At 36.0% G+C, this 23,676-nt stretch overlaps 1 protein-coding gene across 7 annotated transcripts in view; it reads right to left on the bottom strand.

Moving 5' to 3' along the window:
- The window catches only part of AGFG1 (ArfGAP with FG repeats 1), a 76,483-nt gene that overhangs the window by 20,706 nt on the left and 32,101 nt on the right, over window positions 1-23,676 (bottom strand). For all 7 annotated transcript variants that reach the window (XM_044241742.1, XM_044241745.1, XM_044241747.1 and 4 more), the window contains exons 3-5: window positions 9,752-9,867; window positions 6,169-6,331; window positions 4,832-4,985 (exon numbers count right to left, since the gene is read on the bottom strand). In XM_044241742.1, coding sequence (XP_044097677.1) covers window positions 4,832-4,985; window positions 6,169-6,331; window positions 9,752-9,867 — 433 coding nt within the window. The remainder of the gene's footprint in view (window positions 1-4,831; window positions 4,986-6,168; window positions 6,332-9,751; window positions 9,868-23,676) is intronic.

Below are 23,676 nucleotides of genomic sequence, written 5' to 3'. Positions count from 1 at the left end.
AAAACAGGAAATATGCTTTTTAAATATAATCTTATCTCAAAGACCACAAAGAAGTAATCTCAGTTTAAGAATTTAAGGCACTATAGTTAATGAGCCTGAACCTTGTTGAAAACTGTCTTTCATCTCCAGTGAAATAGGGGTACTCGGGAGAAAGGAAGATAAACAGAGACCAGAGTAGAAATGGACTACCTTCATCAAATTCAGCTGAATTTGTTTCATCTACACTTAATTAAATTTCTCAGCCTCAACACTTAGAAAAAGAACATTTCACATTAAATAAATCTTTCTTGCTTCTCTTAAAAGAAAATCATTGTATCTAGTAATCCTGAGCCTGTGTATCCATGTGGCAACAGGGGATTAGAACATCCCCCTTTGCACATGGTTCCTTCATTTTATTACTCACTTCGTGTTAACTGGGTGGCAAGACAATGAAGTTTAACACCCCTAGTACAAGGTGTGACAAAAATCAATGACAGTTTATAGTTCATAAGTTTGTGGTATGTTTATTACCAAGCAGAATAACTCAAATTCTGTAAGTTAATTACGTTTCTAACTGCACCAGTACTTCTGTAGAAGTTGACTTTTCCTGAACACAGCAAGAACCACACCACTGATACACATCCTCACATACCATGTCAACCAGAATATTCGGATGAAGATGTCTGGCTTTTAAACCATTAAACTATCTGCAAACATAACAGGTTTCCCTATAAAATAATGCTAACTAGACTGGCATATCTGAATAATTATCATTTGCTGTTAAAAGTTCCATTTGTCTTATCAATCTGTACAGGAGAAAATTTTCACCTTAAAAAGTTTTTAAAGAGGTGCCTGGGTAACTCAGTTGGTTGAGTTCCAACTCAGCTTTTGGCTCAGGTCATGATCCCTTGGGAGAGTCTACTGAAGATGCTCACCCTCCTCTCCCTCCACCCACTGCACACCTGCTCACTTGCACATCTCTCTCTCAGGCTCAGTGGGTTAAGCCGCTGCCTTCGGCTCGGGTCATGATCTCAGGATCCTGGGATCGAGTCCCGCATGGGGCTCTCTGCTCAGCGGGGAGCCTGCTTCCTCCTCTCTCTCTCTGCCTGCCTCTCTGCCTACTTGTGATCCCTTTCTCTGTCAAATAAATTAAAAAAAAAAAAAATCTTCAAATAAACAAATCTTAAAATTAAAAAAAAAAAAACAAAAAAACACGAAAATTTCAGGGCACTGGGTGGCTCAGTGGGTTAAAGCCTCTGCTTTCGGCTCAGGTCATGATCCCAGGGTCCTGGGATCAAGCCCTGCATCGGGCTCTCTGCTCAGAAGGGAGCCTGCTTCCTCCTCACTCTCTGCCTACTTGTGATTAAAAAGAAAAAAAAAAAAAAAACCCAAAAAATGAAAATTTCAGGGTGACAACTCAGTTATCAATGATTTGACATTTGTGGACCATATATGGAAAAATAAAGATTCAGGATTCTTGTAAAGGCTAGGGGAAAAGACAGAAATAAATTATTAATTTTCTTAGCTTCCTCTTGTAGTAGGTGTATATATTTTATTCTCCTGGGGTCAAATGGAGTTTTAAAAAAAAAAAGGGTGATTTGAGGGTATATTTGTAAATAAGAACTCCAGGCTAAAAAACTACTCCTCTTAGGCAACCTGACCTAACTGACGTGGTTATTAAACTATATCCTCACAGACTCATCGTTCCTACCTTTTCTACCACATGTGGAAAAGAGACAAAATAGTTAAGATCTATCTTATATCAGTCTGATAAAATTACACGTTTCTTTTCTTTTTTTTTAAACATATTCTATAATTAAATAATAGCTATTATTTTCAAAGAGCATTTTAAAAGAGTTACTGATGCTATGAGTGCAATCATGGTACAAAGCAGCTTGTGGAGCTGCACTGACCTGCGTAACTATTTCTGGCTACCTATTTTTGGCTAATAAGGCTACCTGGAAGAATATAGCATTAATTCCCCGAATGGTGAATATTCACAAATTGCATTTAAAGACAAAAACACAAGGGTAACATGAAATAAACTGAAAATTTACAAAAGAAATTGGTAGTTACTTATCAGTCACATCAAATTGTATTTCAGTAAGTGTAAAACTGAAATAAATGCAAACTATTCATGAATTACAGAAGGTTTCACTCTATATTCTTAGATTCTTTAACTCCTTTTGCCAGCATTCAAAAGCAACAGGTGGCAACAGAGAGCTGGGGGCTCACCTACCAGAGCCCCAACATCTTAAGCTTCCTGATTTCTTACCCTTCTCAGTATAAACTTTGCTGAGAAAGATATCCTCTTCAACCTAGAATCCCTTTTTAAAGCAAACATACATAAATTACACCATAATTTCCTTCCGTAGCAGGCCCTCAGAAAATACTTTTATTAATACTTATTTTTTCTCAGTAGTATTTAAAACAAAAACTCTTAATGCTGGCTAAAAAGAAAAGTGGCTGAAGAGCAGCTTTTCCATAATTTTTTGAACTACCTTAAACAGTACATTTTGTGTGTGTGTGTGTGTGTATAAAAAACATACACACACACACACACACACACACACGTGTTATACTTCATACCATTATTATCCAACTATATAAGCCAGGTCGTCAAATTAAAAAGAAGGGACGGCATCACAATCTCACAGGTGAGTAAAAGAAGGGAAAATAAGTTCTAAAATACAAGTAGGAAATCAATTCTGTTAAGTGCTAGTTTCAGCTATGCTCACAAAATAGTGAAAATCCAAGTTTTGGAAAGACAGTCTTGAATTTTTCTTGTTTAATTGAAGTTATGAAATTCAGTGACAAACAGTAAAAAACATGAGCTAATACACTAACCATACATGCAAAAATATAAAGCAAAGTTTCAAATAATCAAATAAAATGGCTACAAAATGACTAAATCAATTCTTAATTTTAGTGTTCCACATTCGCTTTGTTGCTTACTAAACCACTCATAAATGCAAACAGGTAAACTTTCTATGACACATACAAAGCTTACTGGCATTCAAAGATTATTTCACACATATCTCTGATATAAACACAATGTAGGCTTTCAGACCATTTACATCAGAACTTATTTTTTAAAAAAATGTAAAAGGAAGCATTAAGAAACAACTCTAAAGACTCATTCTGAATCCAAAGCCTATTTCTTTACACTACAATATGCCATTCATTGTCCATTACAGCTATTTATTATTACAATTAGAAAGGCACAAATAACTACATCTATACTTTAATCATCAATTTTTAAATATTACCTAGGTAATTTCAATGTTTATATATTCATTTACAAAACAAAACTCCATAATTTCTAATTTCCAGTGAAGTTCATTTAACTTTTTGTAACAAACATGTTAAGTCTGGGAATAAAAAAGAAGCTGTATCTTCTACAGCCAACCTGAAGATACTGCTACTCTAAAAACAGGATAATATGAACATCAATAAAGACAATAATGACAACAGACTTGAGATGTAGCAAATGTTAAATCTATGAATCCATAATGATATGAAACAAAAAACAGATCATCATTAAAATATGGTGGGGTTTCAACCATTCTGATATATGACTGGTCAGAATTAGTTATATATTAATTTCCTATACAAATTATACCACTGGATAACCAAAGATTTTTAAAGAAATACTTCAGCTTATAAATGAAGTAATGATAAATTTAGAATATCAACATTTTACATAATGGACCCAGGGACAGAGCATCAACAGCTCACCTTACAAGAACAGAAATAATCGATAATATGTGCCTCTTAAACCATAAATACCAAGTTTGCACCCCTCCAAAAATATAACCTGTAACGGATCATATATCTAGAACCAATTATCAATTTAGAGAGTATACAGAGAGAAGAACCTGTCAAGGGACCCCACAGTGGTGCAATCAACAAATTCAGAGTAAAATCAACTAAATAGTCTGCAGGACAAATAACCTGATTTCTTCAACAAATAACAGAGGAGAGAAATGAGATAGAGGAAGAAACCACAGGCTATGTGATACATGTCACAACTAGTGTGTAAACCTTATCTGAATAACCTCTGTGTGTTTGTGTGTGTGTGTGTGTGTGTGTCTCTCTGAACTGGAATGGAAAATCTGAATAGTGACTAATGAATAATAGTAAGTATTATTATTACTAGTTAGGGAGTGGTAACACTACTGTGGTTATGTTTAACAAAGTTCTTCTGATTTACAGATATATATAAAATATCTAGGGATAAACCAATATGTCTAAAATTGCTTCAAAATAATGTAAGAAAAGGAAATGAATAGAATGACAAATGAAACCAGATTAGGCATAAGTAATGAGTACACAAAGGTTATAAATATCTGCTTTTGAATATTCGCAATTTTCCTTATTAAAGCGGTAAAAAAATACATTAAAAAGTCTTTTCCCATTTTTCTCTGGAAAAAGGTCATGTCACTATCTGTCTGACATTAGGTATAATCTCTTCTGTGATTAAAAAAGCACCACGGCTGGGCGCCTGGGTGGCTTAGTTGGTTAAGCCACTGCCTTCAGCTCAGATCACGATTCTGGAGTCCTGGGATGAAGTCCCATGTGCGGCTTCCCCTGCTCTGCAGGGAGCCTACTTCTCCCTCTCCCTCTGCCTGCCACTCCCCCTGCTTGTGCATGCTTTCTCTCTGTCAAATAAATAAATAAAATCTTTGGGGGAAAAAAAAAGCACAATGGCTACATAATACACCTCAACAGCTATGAGGCCCATCCCCTCAATGGAACACATTTACTGATCCTTAAGTTTTAAAAAGAATGGATGTTTCAAGGTGCTATATACATGTGTCTGGCAAAAAACTGTTGGAAAAAAAACACGTACCTGCATGACTGTTGAAATGTGCAAAGTTAGCAAAATTGGCTGTAGCTGTTGACTGAGGTGCTGGAGCAGCAAAGATGTCTGAGCCAAGATCACTTAAAAGGTCAAACTGCTTCTTTTCCTGCTGCTGCACTTGAGAGCGACCTACAACTGGGGACTGAAACCACATATTAACTATAAAGAGCTTCTGGTCAGTTCAGGTACATTTTTGTAACACTATTTCCAATTCACCACGTTTAAAACACAGTTTTAAAGATTACATAATCTTTTACTTGTATTCTTGAATACTTTTGATATTTTCAACATCTATTCCCAAATTCTCTCTCAATTCTAAGTGCAAAGTCAAAGGCAAAGACATACTGTATTACAACAGTTGTTACACCTTCTAACACAAGACAGACTTACTGCTAAGAGCACAGTGATGAGACTTTCACAAAACACATCCTTCATATGATGGGAAGAGTACAATTATTTTTTACTCCAACCTCTTGTGAAAACTGTAACTTCATCCAGATGCCCAAGGGGTGCATTATTAAAAACAGTAGGCTTTAATTCAAATAATACTACACCTCAGAACCACTCTTGCGTAGGACAGACGTAAGCCAGACAGGAACGAATCTGTCAGAGCTGAGTCAATTCTAATGAAGCGCAGAAACACAAACTTTACCAAGTTATGAAAAAACTTCAGTCTGTTTAGTTTTTTAAAATAAAGTATATAGGGGCACCTGGGTGGATCAGTGGGTTAAAGCCTCTGCCTTCGGTTCAGGTTATGATCCCAGGGTCCTGGGATCGAGCCCCGCATCAGGCTCTCTGCTCCGCAGGGAGCCTGTTTCCCTTCCTCTCTCTCTGCCTGCTTCTCTGCCTACTTGTGATTTCTGTCAAATAAATAAATAAAATCTTAAATAAAATAAGGCATATAAAGCAAAGCCACCTGTGTTTCAATGATAAACATACTTCACCATCAGTCAGGGAGAAAATTCTACTGCTTAAGAAATTCCTACTTGTGAAAGTCCACTGCAGAGACTATTCTGCTCTAACACTGATAGTCCCCATACACACATGTTTTACTAAATGTATGTTATATGACAGATAGCTATTAACAACATTACTGTATATCTTTACAAACCTGTGGAGCATTTAAAGAAACTCTAATTTGCAGTAGCAAAAAAGAACAAAAATATGCACTTTTCAACCACTTAACCAAGGTTCTTTTAACTTATTATAAACGTTTAGGACAGAATGCTATTGGCATATAAGTTTATGCCACTGTCTTAAAGAATTCTCAGATTCATGATACTCACTAACCTCCTTAAGTAGAAGCCTCTACAAAGACTACTCACCTGACTAGGTGTGCCCTTATTTAAGTGCAGTGCTGGTGCTGAATCTCCTAAAAGAGACTTCAGTGGTTTGACCTCAGGTGTGCTGCTTGTGCTACTGGCAGAGGACCCTGAAATAGATGCATGAACGGATGCCACCACTTTGGCTTGTTCTGGAGGGACATACCTAAAACATATGAAAAATTAAGCAGGTAGTTAACTTAAAAAATGTAGGGAATACTATGCTTAAAAATGATAGACTTAATTATCATTTTTTATGAGACTACTTCAACATTAATCTTATTTCAAAACCCTCTTAGAATTGATAGCTTCAGACTGTATTTAACTGAAATACTCAGAAAGGGTAAGAAAGACTAACTACAAATCTTGTTTCAATTATTTACTTATAATTTTTCTAAAAAAATAAATAAAATACTGTTTTTTTTTTAAAAGAGAACCTACAGTTAATCTTCATGATGAACAGTTAAAACTCTTAATTTTTAAAAACTAAACTATCAAAAGATCATAAATAACATTTGGAAAGAGAGCAGAAGAATGGGAAAATATTTATTATATTACAGTTAACAGTCTAAAATATAAAAGTCTATTACATATCTAGGAGAATAACAATGTAATTTTTAAATAAGCAGAAACAATGCACAAATGGAGACAAAGAAATGAAAAACACTTGTAAAACTCATAAAAATGCAAATTAAAATATCATTCACATTTGCTCCAAGCATAAATTTTATGAATTTTGTTATTTCCTATTAAAATATATAGACAAGTATGCTCTGTGTCCCAGAAATACAACTTCCAGAAATGTTTCCTTCAGGATTAATGGGATAAGTAACACAGATACATGTGCATGCATGTTATCAGCTCTTTTTATAATTTCAAAAAACTGGCCACATATCAAACATTCATCAGGAGAAAAATACTTAAAGGGGTTATGTTAACATCTGTATAATAAAATGCTACACAGCTACTCTTGTTCTAACATGGAAAGATGTCCCTAAGGCTTCACAGGTCTTTCAGGTTTGTTCTCAGTCATGTAAATACAAGATTTACAGGAGGAAGAGCATAAAGACAGGAAAAAGAAACAGTAAGAACATAATGCCTAAACATTGCCAATGCTAACCTCCAGGGCTGGGATCATGTAAGAACTTCAGTTCTACTTCTAGGCTCTGTCCCACCCTACCCTTCTCCCCACCCACACCCCCAAGATTACTTGGGGGACATGGGAAAACACAGTGGTTAAGAGCATCTTTATGTTCTAGAGACAGAGTTCTAATCCCAGCTCTACCACTCAACAGCCATGAAACCTAGGGCAAACTACTTCACCCTTTGTGCCTCCAATTTTTCATCTATAAAATGGAGATAGTTGCTAAGAGGTTTAACTGAGTTAACATTAAATACTTAGAACAGTTCCTGGTACAGGTTTATTAGCTATGTAATTGTTAGCTCTTACCAAATTATATAATAATGACAAACAATACAACTGCTTTCCCAATAAATGAGACAGATGTGATATGAAAATGGAAACAGGAAGTTGTGCTTTTCCGTAATTTGGTGTATTCACTGATATCAATTTTTGAGTACAGTCAAATCTCATCAAAGGATACAACCAGATAATACCTATTTGGTTCAAAACACTCACCTGACTAAAAGTAAAGCAACCAGGCTTGTGTAGCATAGGAAGTGAGTTTGAAAACTGGTCAATTTCAAAACCTCTTCAGATTTAAGACAATAGCCTCACGGTGTTAAGTACAGTGAGGATATTTAGAGAGACTGCATTTGGCTAGTACTTATGTCATGTTAAAAACCCACTGTACTGCTCTCTCATTACACTGTCCCAGGGATGCAGAAGTGTGAGTTTAAAATGCACAGGGCCTGGCCCATCTTGGGTCTAGGTGCCCATCTTTCAACTGTGTATTTGTTTTATTCTTGTCATTACCACCCTGTTTCTCAGGACAGAAAAAGTAACATGAATTATAATTATTTGAGGTTAACAGTTATTTGGGTTACGGTCTGAATTAATAATTTTATTATTATCATCATAAAACGCAAGAAGGGAATCAATGGTTTTAAATCTATTAACTCTTACTAATGCATACTTTACTTTTGCTGCTTAAAGATAAACCATCTGAAATCCCATCTAGGTTCTATTCAAACTAACTTTCTGAGTTGGTAAAACTATTGTGAAAAAATCAAAATTAGGCTATAGCTATGCAAGTAGAAAGGTCTAACTACAGGATACAAGGTATTGGAAATTAAGAGCTGAAATGATGGATAAATATACACTTCATTTTAAGAATCATTCATGCCACCATGTTTTTACTATTACTCCACCCTCAAAGATTTTCTTCTTGATCTAAAATTTTACTAGTATGGGGGTGCCTGTGTGGCTCACTTGGTTAAATATCTGCCTTTGGCTCAGGTCATGATCCCGGAGTCCCAAGATCAAGTTCGAGATCAGATTCCCTGCTTGGTGTGCAATCTGCTTCTCTCTCTGCTCCTCGCCCCATCTCTCACTCCCTCTCTCAAGTAAATAAATAGAATCTTTAAAATTGTGCTGATATGTTTTTATTTCCATTTATACTGAACATATCTAGTGCTGCTGAATATAGCCCTGGCTATGGCTAATCTTGCCTTGCAAAAAGTAGTCTCCTCTAGAGAACAATAAGAATTCAAAGTTCACAGAGCACACAAATCAAAGCCACTTCTTTCTACTGTGCTCACTGAATAAAAGTAGAGATATGCCACCCATGAACCATAGCAAGTACCCCCTTAGGATCCCTGAGTTAAAATACAGCTCCTCAGGGAAACAAGAAACCATTTACTTCCTCCTTATCTATTCCCCCTAGTTGTGACTCTCGTTAATCTTCTTAACTCCCCAAGAAGGAAATATATACCAATGAATAATCTTAGTAAACTGAATTGTGTTAATATAGCTAAAAATGATGATTCCAGAGTAGGTGAATACTAGTTTTATAGACATATTTCCTGCTCTGCTTTTTAAAGGGCTTTACCAGCCACACGTTCAACCGTTCTAGTTTCTTTTTAAAAATTAACATCTGATGGATTTAGTCAGGGGAGCAAAAAGGCTCCCTTCTTAACCAGGTAGTAAGATGATTTCTTGGGTGAGAAGTGAGGATATTTTGAGCAAAGACTTAACTGCAAAATGCAATTAAGTGGACGGATTACTACACAAGAGCTTTAGCATAGTGCTTAGTATATAAAAGATGCTGAATACTTGCTAAATGAATGACGAATGATGATTTTAAGAAAGAGGCTGTATAAAACTAGAATGTCTTGAGAAGCTAATAGGACTAAAGAATGATTAGAAGGAAGGATCCCTAACTTTCCAAAAAGTTAAGGAATAAGGAACAAGCTGCTGTTTGGCAGAGGTGACTTAAGTAGAAGTCAAGGCTTTTAGAAACCAAATCCAATAAAATGCCAAAATATAATAAGGATCAATCTACCTGCACACCTATTTCCTCATTTCCTATCTACCTGAATTTCCTTCCTTTGTTTTCAGATTAATCTTACCCATAATTAATGTGAATTTGGGAGCCTTTGCTCTAAATACAAACTATTCACTCACCATCTTTTCTTTTCATACTTTTCTTGTAGGAACTCTTTCACTTTTTGTGGATCCCTGAAGTCTGGAATTGCTGAAGATCTATCATCAAATAATCCTAGCCAAATCTGTTTACAGACCTTTGGAAAGAATTAAAAAAACAAAAGTGTTAAATTCAACATCTTAATGAAATTTTAAGGGAAAATTAGGATTCTTTCAAAAAGCTAACCTACTTAATACCACTGCTTTCAATGAAAATATTTATCACAAAGAAAAATGAAGCAACGAATGAAGTAAATTTATTTTAATATATTCCAATATGCAATAAAATCTTAGTAACGGTATAAAAAATTAACACCTCACAGGGAAACAACTAATGAAATGGGATTTGAGGGGATCTGGGACTTTTTGGTCTTGAAACGACCATAAACTGTAAGCCCTGAGCAAAGTTGTTACTTTTATAAACCTCTGTCCTTCACCCCATAAAACAGAAGAATTAGATCAGCAGCAATTTCATGGATCTTTGACAGATTTAAAATATCAACCAAAAAAGGGGTGCCCAACTGGTTTCAGTCAGTAGAGCATGTGACTCTTATTTTAAAAAAATATCTATTTATTTGAGAAAGAGAGCGCATGCATATGCTTGAACAGCGGCAGGGAGTGGGGGCGCAGAGGGAGAGGAAGAAAGAGTCTTAAGCAGATTCAGCATTGAGCATGGAGCCCGACATGAGGCTCAATCCCACGACCTGAGATCACAACCACAGCCAAAACCGAGAGCCAGACACTTAACCAACTATGCCACCCAGATGCCTCTAGATCATGTGACTCATGATCTCAGGGTCGTAAGTTCAAGCCCCATGTTGGATGCAGAGATTAATTAAAAAAAAAAAAAAATTAACAACAACAAAAAAAAAGACCCAAATATAAAGTACTAGAATCATAAATAAAGTATAATAACAATAACAAAAATACAAGGCAGATACAGTGCTAGCTTTATAATTACCTCCTATGCTTTCTTACCCCTAATGGCTAAAAAGTCAGAATCAGTTAAAAGATATTTAACTTTTTAGAAAAACTACAGAAATGAAATGATGCAGAACTCATATACAACACAAAAAGAGAAGTATAAAGAATAAACTGATAAGGAGGACTTCAAAATTTACAACTATTGCTCTTTCGTAAAACTTAAAAAGAAAAAATGAAAAGAAAAGCCACCAATTGATGAAGTGTTGGCAAAATGTGTTAAGAACCTAAAAGAACATGAATCCAAAATACATTTAAAAATTCTTAAAACTCAATTATAAAAAATTTGTAAGAGTGGGCAGAGAAGTTGAACAGACAACTTCATAGAAGACACACATATCACTAATAAGCAGCCCAAAATCACTAGTCATGCAGAAAATTAAAACACCAAGGCTCCACAGACACCCATAGATACCACTAGATGGCTAAAAATAAAAAGATTAACCATATCATGTGTTGTTGGTAACAAAGTGGAACAATTGGAACTCTCAGAAATGTTAAAATGGTACAACCACTTTGTTGACAGTTTCTTAAAAGTTAAATATATACCTCAATACCAGATGACCCAGCCATTCCACTTCTAAGTATTTACCCAATAAACATAAAAAACACATGTCCACACTCAGATATGCATACAATGTTCACAGCTGTTTTAGAGTTCTACTCCAAAGCGGAAAACAACCCAAAATGTTCATCAACAAGTAAAACAGATCAATTTTGGAATACCCAAGTAGGATATTATTCAGTAATTAAAAGGAGTAAATTATTGATACAGGACAACTACATTAATCAACATCAAGAAAATTATGCTGACTGAGAAGCCAGACCTCCCCCTATAAAGTACAAACTGTATGATTCCATTCATTTCTATTTCAGAAAATATAAACTTATCAATAGTAGCAGAAAGCAGATCAGCAGATACATTACAAATGGACACAAAAAAACTCTTCAGGATAATGAAAATGTATGTTGTCTTGTCACTATAGTGATAGTTTCACATATATCAAAATTCATCAAAACTGTATAGTTTAAACACGCAGAAGTTATTGTATTTAATTATTCTTCAGTAAAACTATAAGGAACTAGTCCACAAGTTCCCAAAATTACATTATTTTAAAAAATAACCAATTATGACACTGTGAAGGGAACACAGTATCTACCTTCAAAGAGCCCGACAAAGACTTGAGGAATCGGAATGAAAAGCAGTAGCACACCTCTCAATCTTACCCTGTTCACTGAAGTGAGTAAGGGAGAACGAAAAAGGACATACCCTTTTCCTCTATCTGTACCCCAAGCATGTTTCAAGACAAACTTTCTTGTGGTTCCCTCCTACTCCAGGCTCAATACAGATACTATACCATCATTAAGGCAGTCTAGCTGACACATGTTAAGTTCTAGGCTAAGACACAGTATCATTATAAAAACTTTTCAGTGGCAAAGCCCAAGAAGTGCAGACCTCCAGAAATGGTGATGCAACTTACTGCCAGAAATAGTATCAACCCTGTAGAGGGTCAGTTTCTCCAAAAACTATTTCACAACTTAAAAGGAACCACATGGGACTCTCCTTAGTCAGAAACCTGACTAATGATTCTCCAAAAATGTAATTTTGAAAGATGCTGTGGCTTTAAAATTACATTTATAAAGGGGGACTGGAAGTTTCTAATTCTTCTACCTTAAAAATTCCCAGATGAGAAAACAAGAGACATGGTAATCATTTGCCCAAAGCCAAAGAATTATTAACTGTAACTGACACAATTAGTTCAGGACACTTTACAACATTTAGTCTTTACATTCCAAAAATCCCCATTAACTACTATATACAATTTTTTAAACTACAAACAAATAGTGAACAAATACACAAATGATTAAAAAGAAGATGGGCTGAAGAGAGATCATTGAGTTACTGTCTTGGCACTCGTCATGGTAATATAAAGATGAAGTACCTGATGGTAAACTTTATAGATCTCTGGCATGAGCAGCCTGATCGGCCCTGCCACTCACAAGTCTGCACTAACTGCTGTGGTCCTGCTCCTTCTCTCTGACTGGGAAAATCATTAAAACTAGCTGCTTTGGTTCACTACAAATTCACGATATCTCACTATCAAAGCCCCTTAACCTTAGTCAGTCCTTACTTCTGACCGTTAGCCCACAATAACTATTTTCTATATTGCTCAAAATCCTAACCATAATTGCCACTCTTGTCAGTTAACTTTGGACCTTCATACCTAAGTCCAGTTTCTCTCAAAATGCATTCCCTAGGGGGACCTGGGTGGCTCAGTAGGTTAAGCATCCCCATCTCTTGGTTTTGGGCTCAGGTCTCCTCAAGGACCTGGGATTAGAGCTCCAAGTCAGGCTCTGCACTCAGCAGGGAGTCTGCTTCTGGTTCTCTCTCTCCTTCTCTCACTGCCCCTCCCCCAGCTCATGCCCTCTGTCTCTAAAAAGAAATAGATGAATCTTAAAAAAAAAAAAACAAAAACCTGTAACACAACACAACACTCTCTAACTCCCTGGACCAGCAGCATCAACATCACCTAAGAACTTGTGAATGCAAACTTTCAGGACCCAATCAAGAACTAAGAAATCAGGACCTCAAGAGGTGATGCCCAGCCATGTATCTCAGTAAACCCTTTGAGTAACTAGGGAATACGCCAAGGTTTGAAAAACAATGTTTTATTAAAATCTAGACCAGCAAATGGAAACTTCCTTTCCATATATATACACTACATATAGTTTTCAGTATTTCTTAAAATTATGTAGTCTCAGCCTATTATTGGGCAAGATTCATTTCAAAGCAAGTGTTCCAGGGACACATCTGGGAAACTGTCAGTCTCTAAATCTTTAAGACCCATTCACATTTTAGTTCCTGAAAAGCTGGCTTCTGTTACAACTATTTTACTAAAACTGCTTTCAGGTTTATAGATTTTCTTGATAGAAACGTATAAAGGTCTCTTTTTTTGTTTGTTTTGTTAGTAAAATAATAAATACGATCAACTGAAAAGGGACAGTTTTTTAAAGTTAAAGGAGAATGGGAGAGTGAATTACTAACACAGCAAGCAGTACTGAGGTATGTGGTCATGAGTACTAAAATGAAACCAGTCATCAAAGTTTTGTGTTTCCCTCCAGCCTCATCTGGCTATCTAGGTAGAAAGTAGTCAAGTGTTGGCTTTAACCAAGGTAAAATACAACAAAAATTAAAAAGGAATAGTTATAACAGACTAAGGAATCTAAAGTGAGAAAAACAAAGATATGGTGAGGATGATAGACAACAAAGAAGTTTAGCCTCAGGTTGTACCAAAGTTGCTGGGAGTTAGAAATTAGAGGGAATGAGCTGGGAAGAAAACAGTGGAGGTGCTCACAGAACAGGATGCTTGAAACTGAACTCTGAGCGGTGATTCAATTACTGATAAATAAAAAATCTAAAATAAGATGCAGGATTATTAGAGGTTAAGAAGTTAAGAAATTAGGAGGCCAGATTATCCATGCAGATACGAAGATTGGCAGAAATGATTAACAGTAGTAGAAAAGACACTAAGTAAAAAGCTAAAATCTATAATGAATGAGGGGCCTCAAAGGTATAACTGCAACAAGAAGCCACAGCAGTTGATAAAACCTATTTGCATGAGAAACATGCAGCTAGGGACCAGAAATGCCACTGGGGAGCAAGAATGATCCAAAACGTCACCATCATCAAAAGCTGCACTCATGACGTAATTAGTTTTGATAATCTCTTTGAGGGAGCTGGATAATCAGCTCTAATTATAGTATAATAGGATGGCTGGGTAGCTCAGAGCCTAGACTAAGGAACCAGACAGCCTGAATTTGAATTCCAACTCTGTTTAGTAATAGCAGCTGCTTCACAGGGATGGTGGAGGGGTTAAATAAGTTAAAAGGTGTTTTCCACTCCACAACAGGTATATATAGTGAACTTTAATTATTATTAGCTATTACTACTTTCAGAGGTGGGTTATGGTACAATAAAGTGAGCAAGGCTAGAAAGCAGAGGTCTCCTCAAGAACACAGGAACTATGAGTCTCCTTTCTTTCCTGCTACAGACAGAACCAAAGTCTTCTTGATAAAATAATCTCCCTCCTCCAAACTTCTATAGCACTTTGTACCTCTCACGTAAGATTCATTACTGCCTCATATTTAAATTACTGCACATGTCTCATGTACTCTGAATTCCCAGTGCTTAAAAAAATGGGTTGTGCCATAGTGTGTTCAATAAACATACTGATAATGCTCAAAACCACACATCATTTATTTTATAATAAAATTACAGATCAGTCAACACCATAAACCCATGAAATTGCCAGAATATTTTTTCCCTTATTCTAGTGCTGATCCACTTTAGAATTGCAATCATAATAGCCACTGACAGAACCTAAAATATTTTAAAGCATATTTATTAGTCAAGGTTGCCATAGAAAACAGGTGGCATACTCAATTTGGGAAATTTGAAAAAAGTTTAATAGATACAAATACAAATACAATACAAAGCACAGAGGCTATAAGGAAATCATGAGTACAGTGCCCCACATTAGTAACAGCTGGGCCCAACCCTACCCATTGGCAGTGAAGGGAGGAGGAGAATAAGAGGTCAGTAACCTTAAAAGAAAGAGAGCTACTTGATGGGAGACTGACCTTCAATGGAAGGATGCAGAAAGGATACAAGAAATCCCACAGGGAAGAAGAATGTAAATATTTTAACCTTTCCCCCTTTCCTTTCTTTCTCTGAGCCGCTGACAATGCTTCCCAACAGCTACCCACATGGAAGCCAGGAATCAAGAAAGCCCATTAGTGTATCCAGATAAACCAGCTGCCTGAAGCAGCAGGGTAAAGACCAGAGCTGGAAGGGCAGATGGAAGCTCTCCAGCACAGCACCCAAACCGTGGTAATAAATATATGCAGTGAAAGCAATTTAACAAACTCAATTATGGAAACCAGAGATAGGAAACATCCATAACAATTCTCAATTACTCCTATAAAAAAGAAAGGTTAAGAAAACACTGCTGCATCAGGCTTGAGAAGTGTAGAGGGTAGAGCTTTATTACCATCTCATGGGACAGCAAAAGAGAGCAGAAAATTTGTGAGAGGGAATTTACCTTTATAACCCTTATCTTCACAAAAAGGATACAAAGAATAAAGACTGTGACAAGACTCTGTTTGCAACTTCTACATAAAAAGATAAAAAATAAGGCAAGGACAGAAAGATGCTCTGGAATTAGAGAATCTTTTTTCATTAATCCATTATATATATATATATATATATCTCCAACTACTTTTTTTGTCTTTTCACTCCACAGTGAAGAGATGGGAGAATTATTGACTCCATGTAAGATATAATTACAGCATCTGATAATATTGCCCATAAAATACAGAAACAAATAATGAGATTTAAGAACTGAAAAGTTTATGAACAAGTAACGAATACCTACTCTTTCTAAGCATGCAGAAAAACTGGGAAAAAAATAAATATTAACAAACAGAAAAATCCCATTAAAAGCTCTCGAGAGAGATACCATGTTATCACCAATACATTATTTTGCCCCCAAAAGGAGAAAAATCAGTTTTTTGCCTTATTTTCCCCTAAAAATCCAAAATGAGAAAAATAGCTCAAAAACATGTCATGACGCAAGTGAAATACTGGAAAAATAAGTACATTATTAACATTTCCTATACCCATCCAACCTACATTAGCATGATTATGCTAATACTTCTAGACTGGTAGGTATTTCTCTGTGATAGCCTATCTAAAGGATATATATTAGTTAGTAATACTTAGAGAAACAAAGACACTATTCCTAGGAGTTATGCAAGAGAAACAAATAGTTCTCTGTGTATATATCTTTTTAGGACTATAATGGCATATTCCAACTTAAAATTTGGTTTTAAAAAAACATGCCAGAATTAGAACATATGCAACTGATTCATTAAGAGGAACTCACAAACTTTATGTGCAGATAACTAAGAGACAGCCTCTGTGAACCAGACACATCAATGGATATGTGAGGAAGTTAGAACTATATCAAATCCAATTTATTTAATCTTGGTTGTTTTTTTTTTTTTAATTTAAGCACAAACTACCTTTTAGTGGCTTCCTTTATATAAAAATCAAATTCTTCAACAATTTAGGCTCCAAAGGAGCCAATGCCTGATTACCTCTACAGTCTCCTCTTCTATCATCACTCTTTCTAGTCATGTTGGCCTCTCCTCAGAAAGTCTTCCCTGAACATCCAATCCAAAGGGGGCAAAAACCCCCACACCAAACCTCATATATACATTACTACAACATATTATTTACTTTCACCCCTTTATCTCACAGCTAATAAATGTAAACTTCATGAGGCAGGAACCTTCTCTCTACCACTATTTGTATTCTCAGTGTCTGACACATAGCAGACATGAAATAAATAACCTAGTGCATGAGTGAAAGCAACTTCCCATCAGCCACTGAAATATATGTGATGCAGAAATCTGTTTGCCCTTCATTCCACTTAAAATATACATGCTGACCTAGAACATTAGCTTAACAACTTACTCATGCAGAAGTAATAAATTCACTGATCCAAATTCTCACATTCTATATAGACCAGAGGTTAGCAAATTAGACCTCACAGGCTAAATCTGGCCTACTGTCTGTGTTAGCAGCTACAGTTTCATTGGAACACAGCCACGTGCACTTGTTTATCTACTATCTTTGTTAGGTAGCTACAACAGAGACTGTATGGTCCACAAAAACCTCATATGTACTGTCTGACCCTTTACAGAAAAGGTCTGCCAACCCCTTACTTACCTGCAAGTATGGATTTTACTAGGATACCATCCCAGCATCCAAAAATAAAAATGATTTAAATAGGATAATAACTAAAAGCCTATTTTAGAGGCAGATATCATACTGTGTATGTGGAATAACAAATATGAAACTAAAATGACCCCTTTCCAAGAATGAGGACTATATAAGGGCAAATTTATTCCCTAGAGAATAAAGGAGAAAAAGTATCAGAGTAAGTTTCATGTAAGGAAATAGGTAAGGAAATAGGTACTTAACACTTGTTTTCTAAGTAACTGATGAGTACAAAGAGAAAAGATAAAAGCAGCAAATATTTAGAACACTAGAGAGAAATTAAATGCAGTGGAAACCACAGTAAAACTTACTTGCAAATATCCATGGTCTGTGAAGGAGATCAGGAGCTTGAACTCAGAAACCTACCATGGCCACTTAGTAAAAGGCAGTATACAATACACAGCGCATTCCCAGGATTTTAATTTTCATTTAAAGTCTCTAATGTCAGACAGTATTCCAGACAGGTTTCAAAAAACAAAAACCCAGCCACAATAGTTCAGATAAAACAAGTTCACAGGATGCATACAGCAACACTTCAAGAAAACAAAGACTTTTGGGAACCTAGCCTGTAAAGAGAAAGCCATCTAAGACCTAGGTAGTCTGAGTATCTGCTTCCAAAACCCCTCTCCAAAACTGTCCCATCAAACAGTTTATTACCTCTGATTCTCACAGATGTCTATAAAGTTACTCTCTTATCTTAGTACCTGATTTTTTTTTTCCTGTTTACTTGTTAAGACTGCACATGGCCCAAGTACCTACTGTCTTCGGTTTAAGTGATTCATCAGTTGAATCCAGCCTCCCATGAACCTCAATTCAATTTCTTTTTTTTTTTTTTAATTTATTTATTTATTTATTTATTTGACAGAGAGAGAGAGATCACAAATAGGCAGAGAGGCAGGCAGAGAGAGAGAGGAGGAAGCAGGCTCCCTGCTGAGCAGGGAGCCCGATGCGGGACTCGATCCCAGGACCCTGAGATCATGACCTGAGCCGAAGGCAGCGGCTTAACCCACTGAGCCACCCAGGCGCCCTCAATTCAATTTCTTAAAAGAGGGAGGATCTGATTAGTCACTGGCCCCCAGGGTTAGCTTTCCATTCCTGGTCCAACAAACTGTGTGTTTTGTGTCCTTATTTTGTGGTTTTCCCAAGACAGCAAGGGAGCCTTCCCTCTTTCTTCCGTCAGCAAGGAACATGAGCATGGTAAGGACTCCTCAGCTCAAAATACATGTTGATTCATGAATGTGCTTTGCAAATTATACAAAGCTTTATAAATGTAAAATTTACTACTTCAGTGAAGTCACATTAGTGTGGAAAAAGATTATCATCTGCCCTAACTTCTCAAACTAAGATGACATATATACATTATCCTGTATGGGTAACAAAACAATTGGGTCTAATAATTTCTGTATGATAAATCTTTAAAAAGCTTCCTGGTTTTAGCTAGTTAAATTTATCAATAGTTACTCTGTGATTTTTCCACTACTTTTAGTATATAAAGTCCTTACAAATTTAAATGTTAAACAGTCAGCTATATTTTCTATTAAGTTTTATGGTAATCACTTGTGGATTTTTTAATTGTCTATCCCCAACCATATACAACCTTAAATACTACAATTTAGTCTGTTTTTTAGCCATAAAATAATTTATTTTACAGAAAAGCTACAAATATAGTAGAACAGAACTCCTACATATCCCTGACCCAAAGTCTCTAATGTTAACATTTACTTTACCATTCTCTCTTGAGATAGACAAAATTTTTTCTGAGCCATTTAGACATGGACCTTTCTCTTCCCAAATGTATCTTCTAAAAATAGGGACATTCTTTTATATGACAAATACAGCAAAATTATCAAAATAAGGAAGTAAATATTTTGGGTTTTTATTATCTAATCCACAGACTAGTCAATTTATTATCTAATCCACAGACTAGTCAATTATCTTAATAAAGTCCTTTACTGCAAAAGGAAAAGGATCAATCACCCGGTACAGAATTCATAACCATCTTGTTGTCTTTGATCTGGAACAGTTTCTTGGCGAACAGTTCCTTCATGCGTCTTTGCCTTCATGACCCTGACGTCTTTGAAGAGCACAGGCCAGTTATTTTGTAGTATGTTCCTTTATATTGGTTTTCTCAAAACAAAATTTCTGTCATGCATGTAAGTCATGTTGTAAACTCCTCAGTGCATATCAGGAGCACTGATGTCAATAAAAACTGATGTCAATCAGTGCTCCTGATATGCACTGAGGAGTTTACAACATGACTTAATCCTATTCCTGGGTGATGTTAAGTGACATAAACCAGGTTTCTCCAAAATAAAGTCACATTTTTCCCTTTGGGATTAAAAAAATCTTGTAGGGAGATACTCTGAGACATTTTCTGTATTTTTATTGTTTTTGGGCTTTTAAATTGTAACTTTAAGTACTTCTGGGGACACCTGGGTGGGTAAGTCGGTTAAGCACCTGCCTTCAGCTCACATCATGATCCCAAGGTCCTGGGGGCCTTTGCATATGTCAGGCTCCTTGCTCAGGAGGGGGCCTCCTTCTCCCTCTGCCTGCTTCTGCCTGCTGCTCCCCCTCCTTGTGCTTTTTCTCTCTCTCTGATAAATAAATAAATAAAATATAAAAAATTTTTCAAATTAAAAATACTTCTGAAATATATTTTGATATACTCTGTCGATTAACATTCTGACTTTCCCTTTACTGAATAAACAATTTTTTCCATACTGAACTGCTGAAATTCATTTATTTTATGATAACTTCATACACCTAATACAGAGAGAAATTATAGCATATCTCAGAATCTACTCTACAGATCTGTGCCTAGTCTAGTTACAGACTACTGTAGTTGCCACACGTTTATATTACAAATTATTGCCTATAAACACAGATACAATTAGTATCTAAGTACAGCCAATCTTATTTCTTCTTCGGTTTACAATTTCTTCCTAGTTAATTTTACTTCTTCATTTTTTTGGATGAACTTTAGATTCACCGTCTAAAAAGGAGAACAAAATTCACACTAGTGTTTTGGTTCCGATCATTCTACACTAATTTGTGAACCTCTTAAAGCACAGCATTCTCATTCCCAAAGACAGTTATGAATCTTATATGCCAGACTGCCAAGAAGGAAAATTAACCAAGGTTTTGGTTTCTCTCTCTCCACAGAGAAAGTTTTCAATTTTTACATTTTCCAGAATATAACTAGAATAGACAAGGTACTAAGCAAGGGAGGAGAATGGGCAAGTTAACATAATCACATTTCTTTTTGAACTGAATATTAAGAACCAGTTTTATTTACTTGCCATGATATGAAATAAGAACTGTTTGTGGACTACCAATGGTTTAAGGACAGCATTAAATACCAGCGAACCAACTCTAACAAGAACACTACTCATTCAATGTTTAACTCAATCTAAGGCTCAACGATAATAAATTGATTTGTACTGACACTGCTATTGTCTGGTTGTCCTGGTGACTAAAGGCATGCATTTGCCAGACAGCTGACTAAGGCTGGGAATGTAGCCTTTGGCTGAGGAATAGAGAGACTAACTACCCCAAATGCAAAACAAGCCTCTGAAGTAAACCTGTTCTCCACCATATTCTATGTAAATAAATGACCAGAAGAAGAAACATTTAGTTTTCTTTAAACATATGCAAATACAAGGGTGACTGATCGGTTGATAAAAAAGGAAAAAAAACGGAGGAATATTCAGGCAAAGCTCTTCAAAGCAGACTTGAGGTTTGCAGAAGAGCTGAGTTTTAAGTAGGTTTCCAAAAGAGATTATTTCCATGTCCAAAGGGGACAATTTGAGCATTACTAGGAATACTACAACAGACTAAATACATCAAGTAATGTCATAATGACATTTAAAAAAACACACCTAGTTGGTCACTGTTGAAGATGCGATGGAACTAACTCATTTTGAAAACAGTTAAATATTGAGAACCACAAATAGCTCTATGTGCACTATACCTGATATGTATGAGAAGTAGTTTGATGTACTTAAAAAAATAATAAAAACATTCCATGCTAATTGTAACTGACTTTTATTTACGAAAAACAGCTGTATTTTCTAAAACTAAAAACCATTAGTGAAAAAAAGTGGCACTGTTCTACATCTTTGCAAATTTCATTAATACCTGACTGAACATTAGACAGCTTATTTCTCATCTGCTTCTGCATCTTTATGTTATATAGCATCTGGAAAACTCTCCTTTATACTCATGAGAATGAAAATAAAAATAAAAAATCAAGTATTTATTATCAAAAATTTTTTACTTTATAGAATCCCTGAAAAGATCTTAAGAATGATCAACAGGTCCCCAGACTGCACTTGGAAAATCACTAAATTAGAAATCACCACCTTAAGCCCAAATTAATGGATCTAGGAATAGAGAACTGCAGTAACAGCTACTAACATACCACCCACCACCACACTAACATACCACCTGAGGGCCTATGAAACATCGCATCTTCCCCTTCTCCAAATTAAACATGAACCTTAAGAAGCTACTAGATCCAACTACCAATTTACAGGTAACCATGATGACAGAGGAACACTGACACTACGACATGGACAGAATCAGGAAATCCAGACATTGGAAACTACTGAACAAATAACTGGGCTGGGAGAAGAGAGAAGCAAGAGGGAGAGGAGAAAGGGAGGGGAGAACGAAGAAGAGAGGGGAAAGAGAATAGGAGTAAATATTGCTGGAGGAGAACCTTATAGAAAAAAGAGATTTAAAAGGCAAGCAAAACAGTTTCCACTTCCAGTAATGTCAGAATAGCTTATATTAACCCCCCAACCCTCCAGCAGAGGACAACTATAAACTCTGTGCAAACAGTAACTATCAGAAGACACTAAAGAGCAACTATCAGAAGACACTAAAGAGCAACCATAGCAAACAGAAACTGGAGAGGAAACTAGGTATTTTCTTTTTGTTTTGTTTTTTTAAAGACCATCACTAGAAAGTAGGACCCAGTCAGTGTCAACCAGAGCTGTGTAAAATATGAACAGAAATTCACAATTCTTAAAAAGAAGATTCCTGCAACCACAGTAACTGGGGGAAAGAAAGGGGGGGGCAAATCCAGGGAGGGAGGGAATCAGAGACTAGGAGTCACAAAACCTGCAGAACTCTACCCAGATCTCTGGCTCACCCTTAACCTAAGCATGTATGGGGCCACTCCAAGCAATTAGAGACTAAAAGAACCAAAGCAGAGATTTTAACTGGTATCCTCATGAAAAGCAGTGTGTGCTAAAGTAAAAAGTGAACAAAAGAGGGGCGTCTGGATGGTTCAGTGGGTTAAAGCCTCTGCCTTTGGCTCAGGTCACGATCCCAGGGTCTTGGGATTGAACCCTACATCGGGTTCTCTGCTCCGCAGAGACCCTGCTTCCTCCTCTCTCTTTCTGCCTGCCTCTCTGCCTATTTGTGATCTCTGTCAAATAAATAAATAAAATCTTAAAAAAAAAAAAAAGTGAACAAAAGAAACAAAACCAATACCTTTAAGGGACAAAACAGAATCCACAGGATCTACAATCTACCATTTCCAATATTCTGGATATAATCCAAAATCACTAGATATACAAAGAAATAGCAAGGTGTGACCTACAACCAAAAGAAAAGCAATCAGTAGGGACAGATCTGATATTACGAGGATTTTTGAATTAGGAGACAATGATTTGAAGCTGATGGTATCACCATACACAAGAGCTTACAATGAATAAAACTATGAAATCTCAGCAGAGAAATAAAAACTATAAAAAAGAACCAAATGTGAGAATGCAAGCTGGTGCAGCCACTCTGGAAAACAGTATGAATGATCCTTAAAAAGTTGAAAATAGAGCTACCCTATGACCCAGGAATTGCACTACTGGGTATTTACCCTAAAGATACAAATGTAGTGATCGAAAGGGGCACTTGCACCCAAATGTTTATAGCAGCAATGTCCACAATAGCCAAACTATGGAAAGAACCTAGATGTCCATCAACAGATGAATGGATAAAGAAGATGTGGTGTGTGTATACACACACACACACACCACATCTTATATATATATATAAAATGTATATATATATTATATAT

This window comes from Neovison vison, chromosome 3 (assembly GCF_020171115.1).
Source record: "Neovison vison isolate M4711 chromosome 3, ASM_NN_V1, whole genome shotgun sequence".
Lineage (NCBI taxonomy): Eukaryota > Metazoa > Chordata > Mammalia > Carnivora > Mustelidae > Neogale > Neogale vison.
Note: the sequence above shows the minus strand (reverse complement) of the source record. Positions and strands in the feature narration are given on the sequence as shown.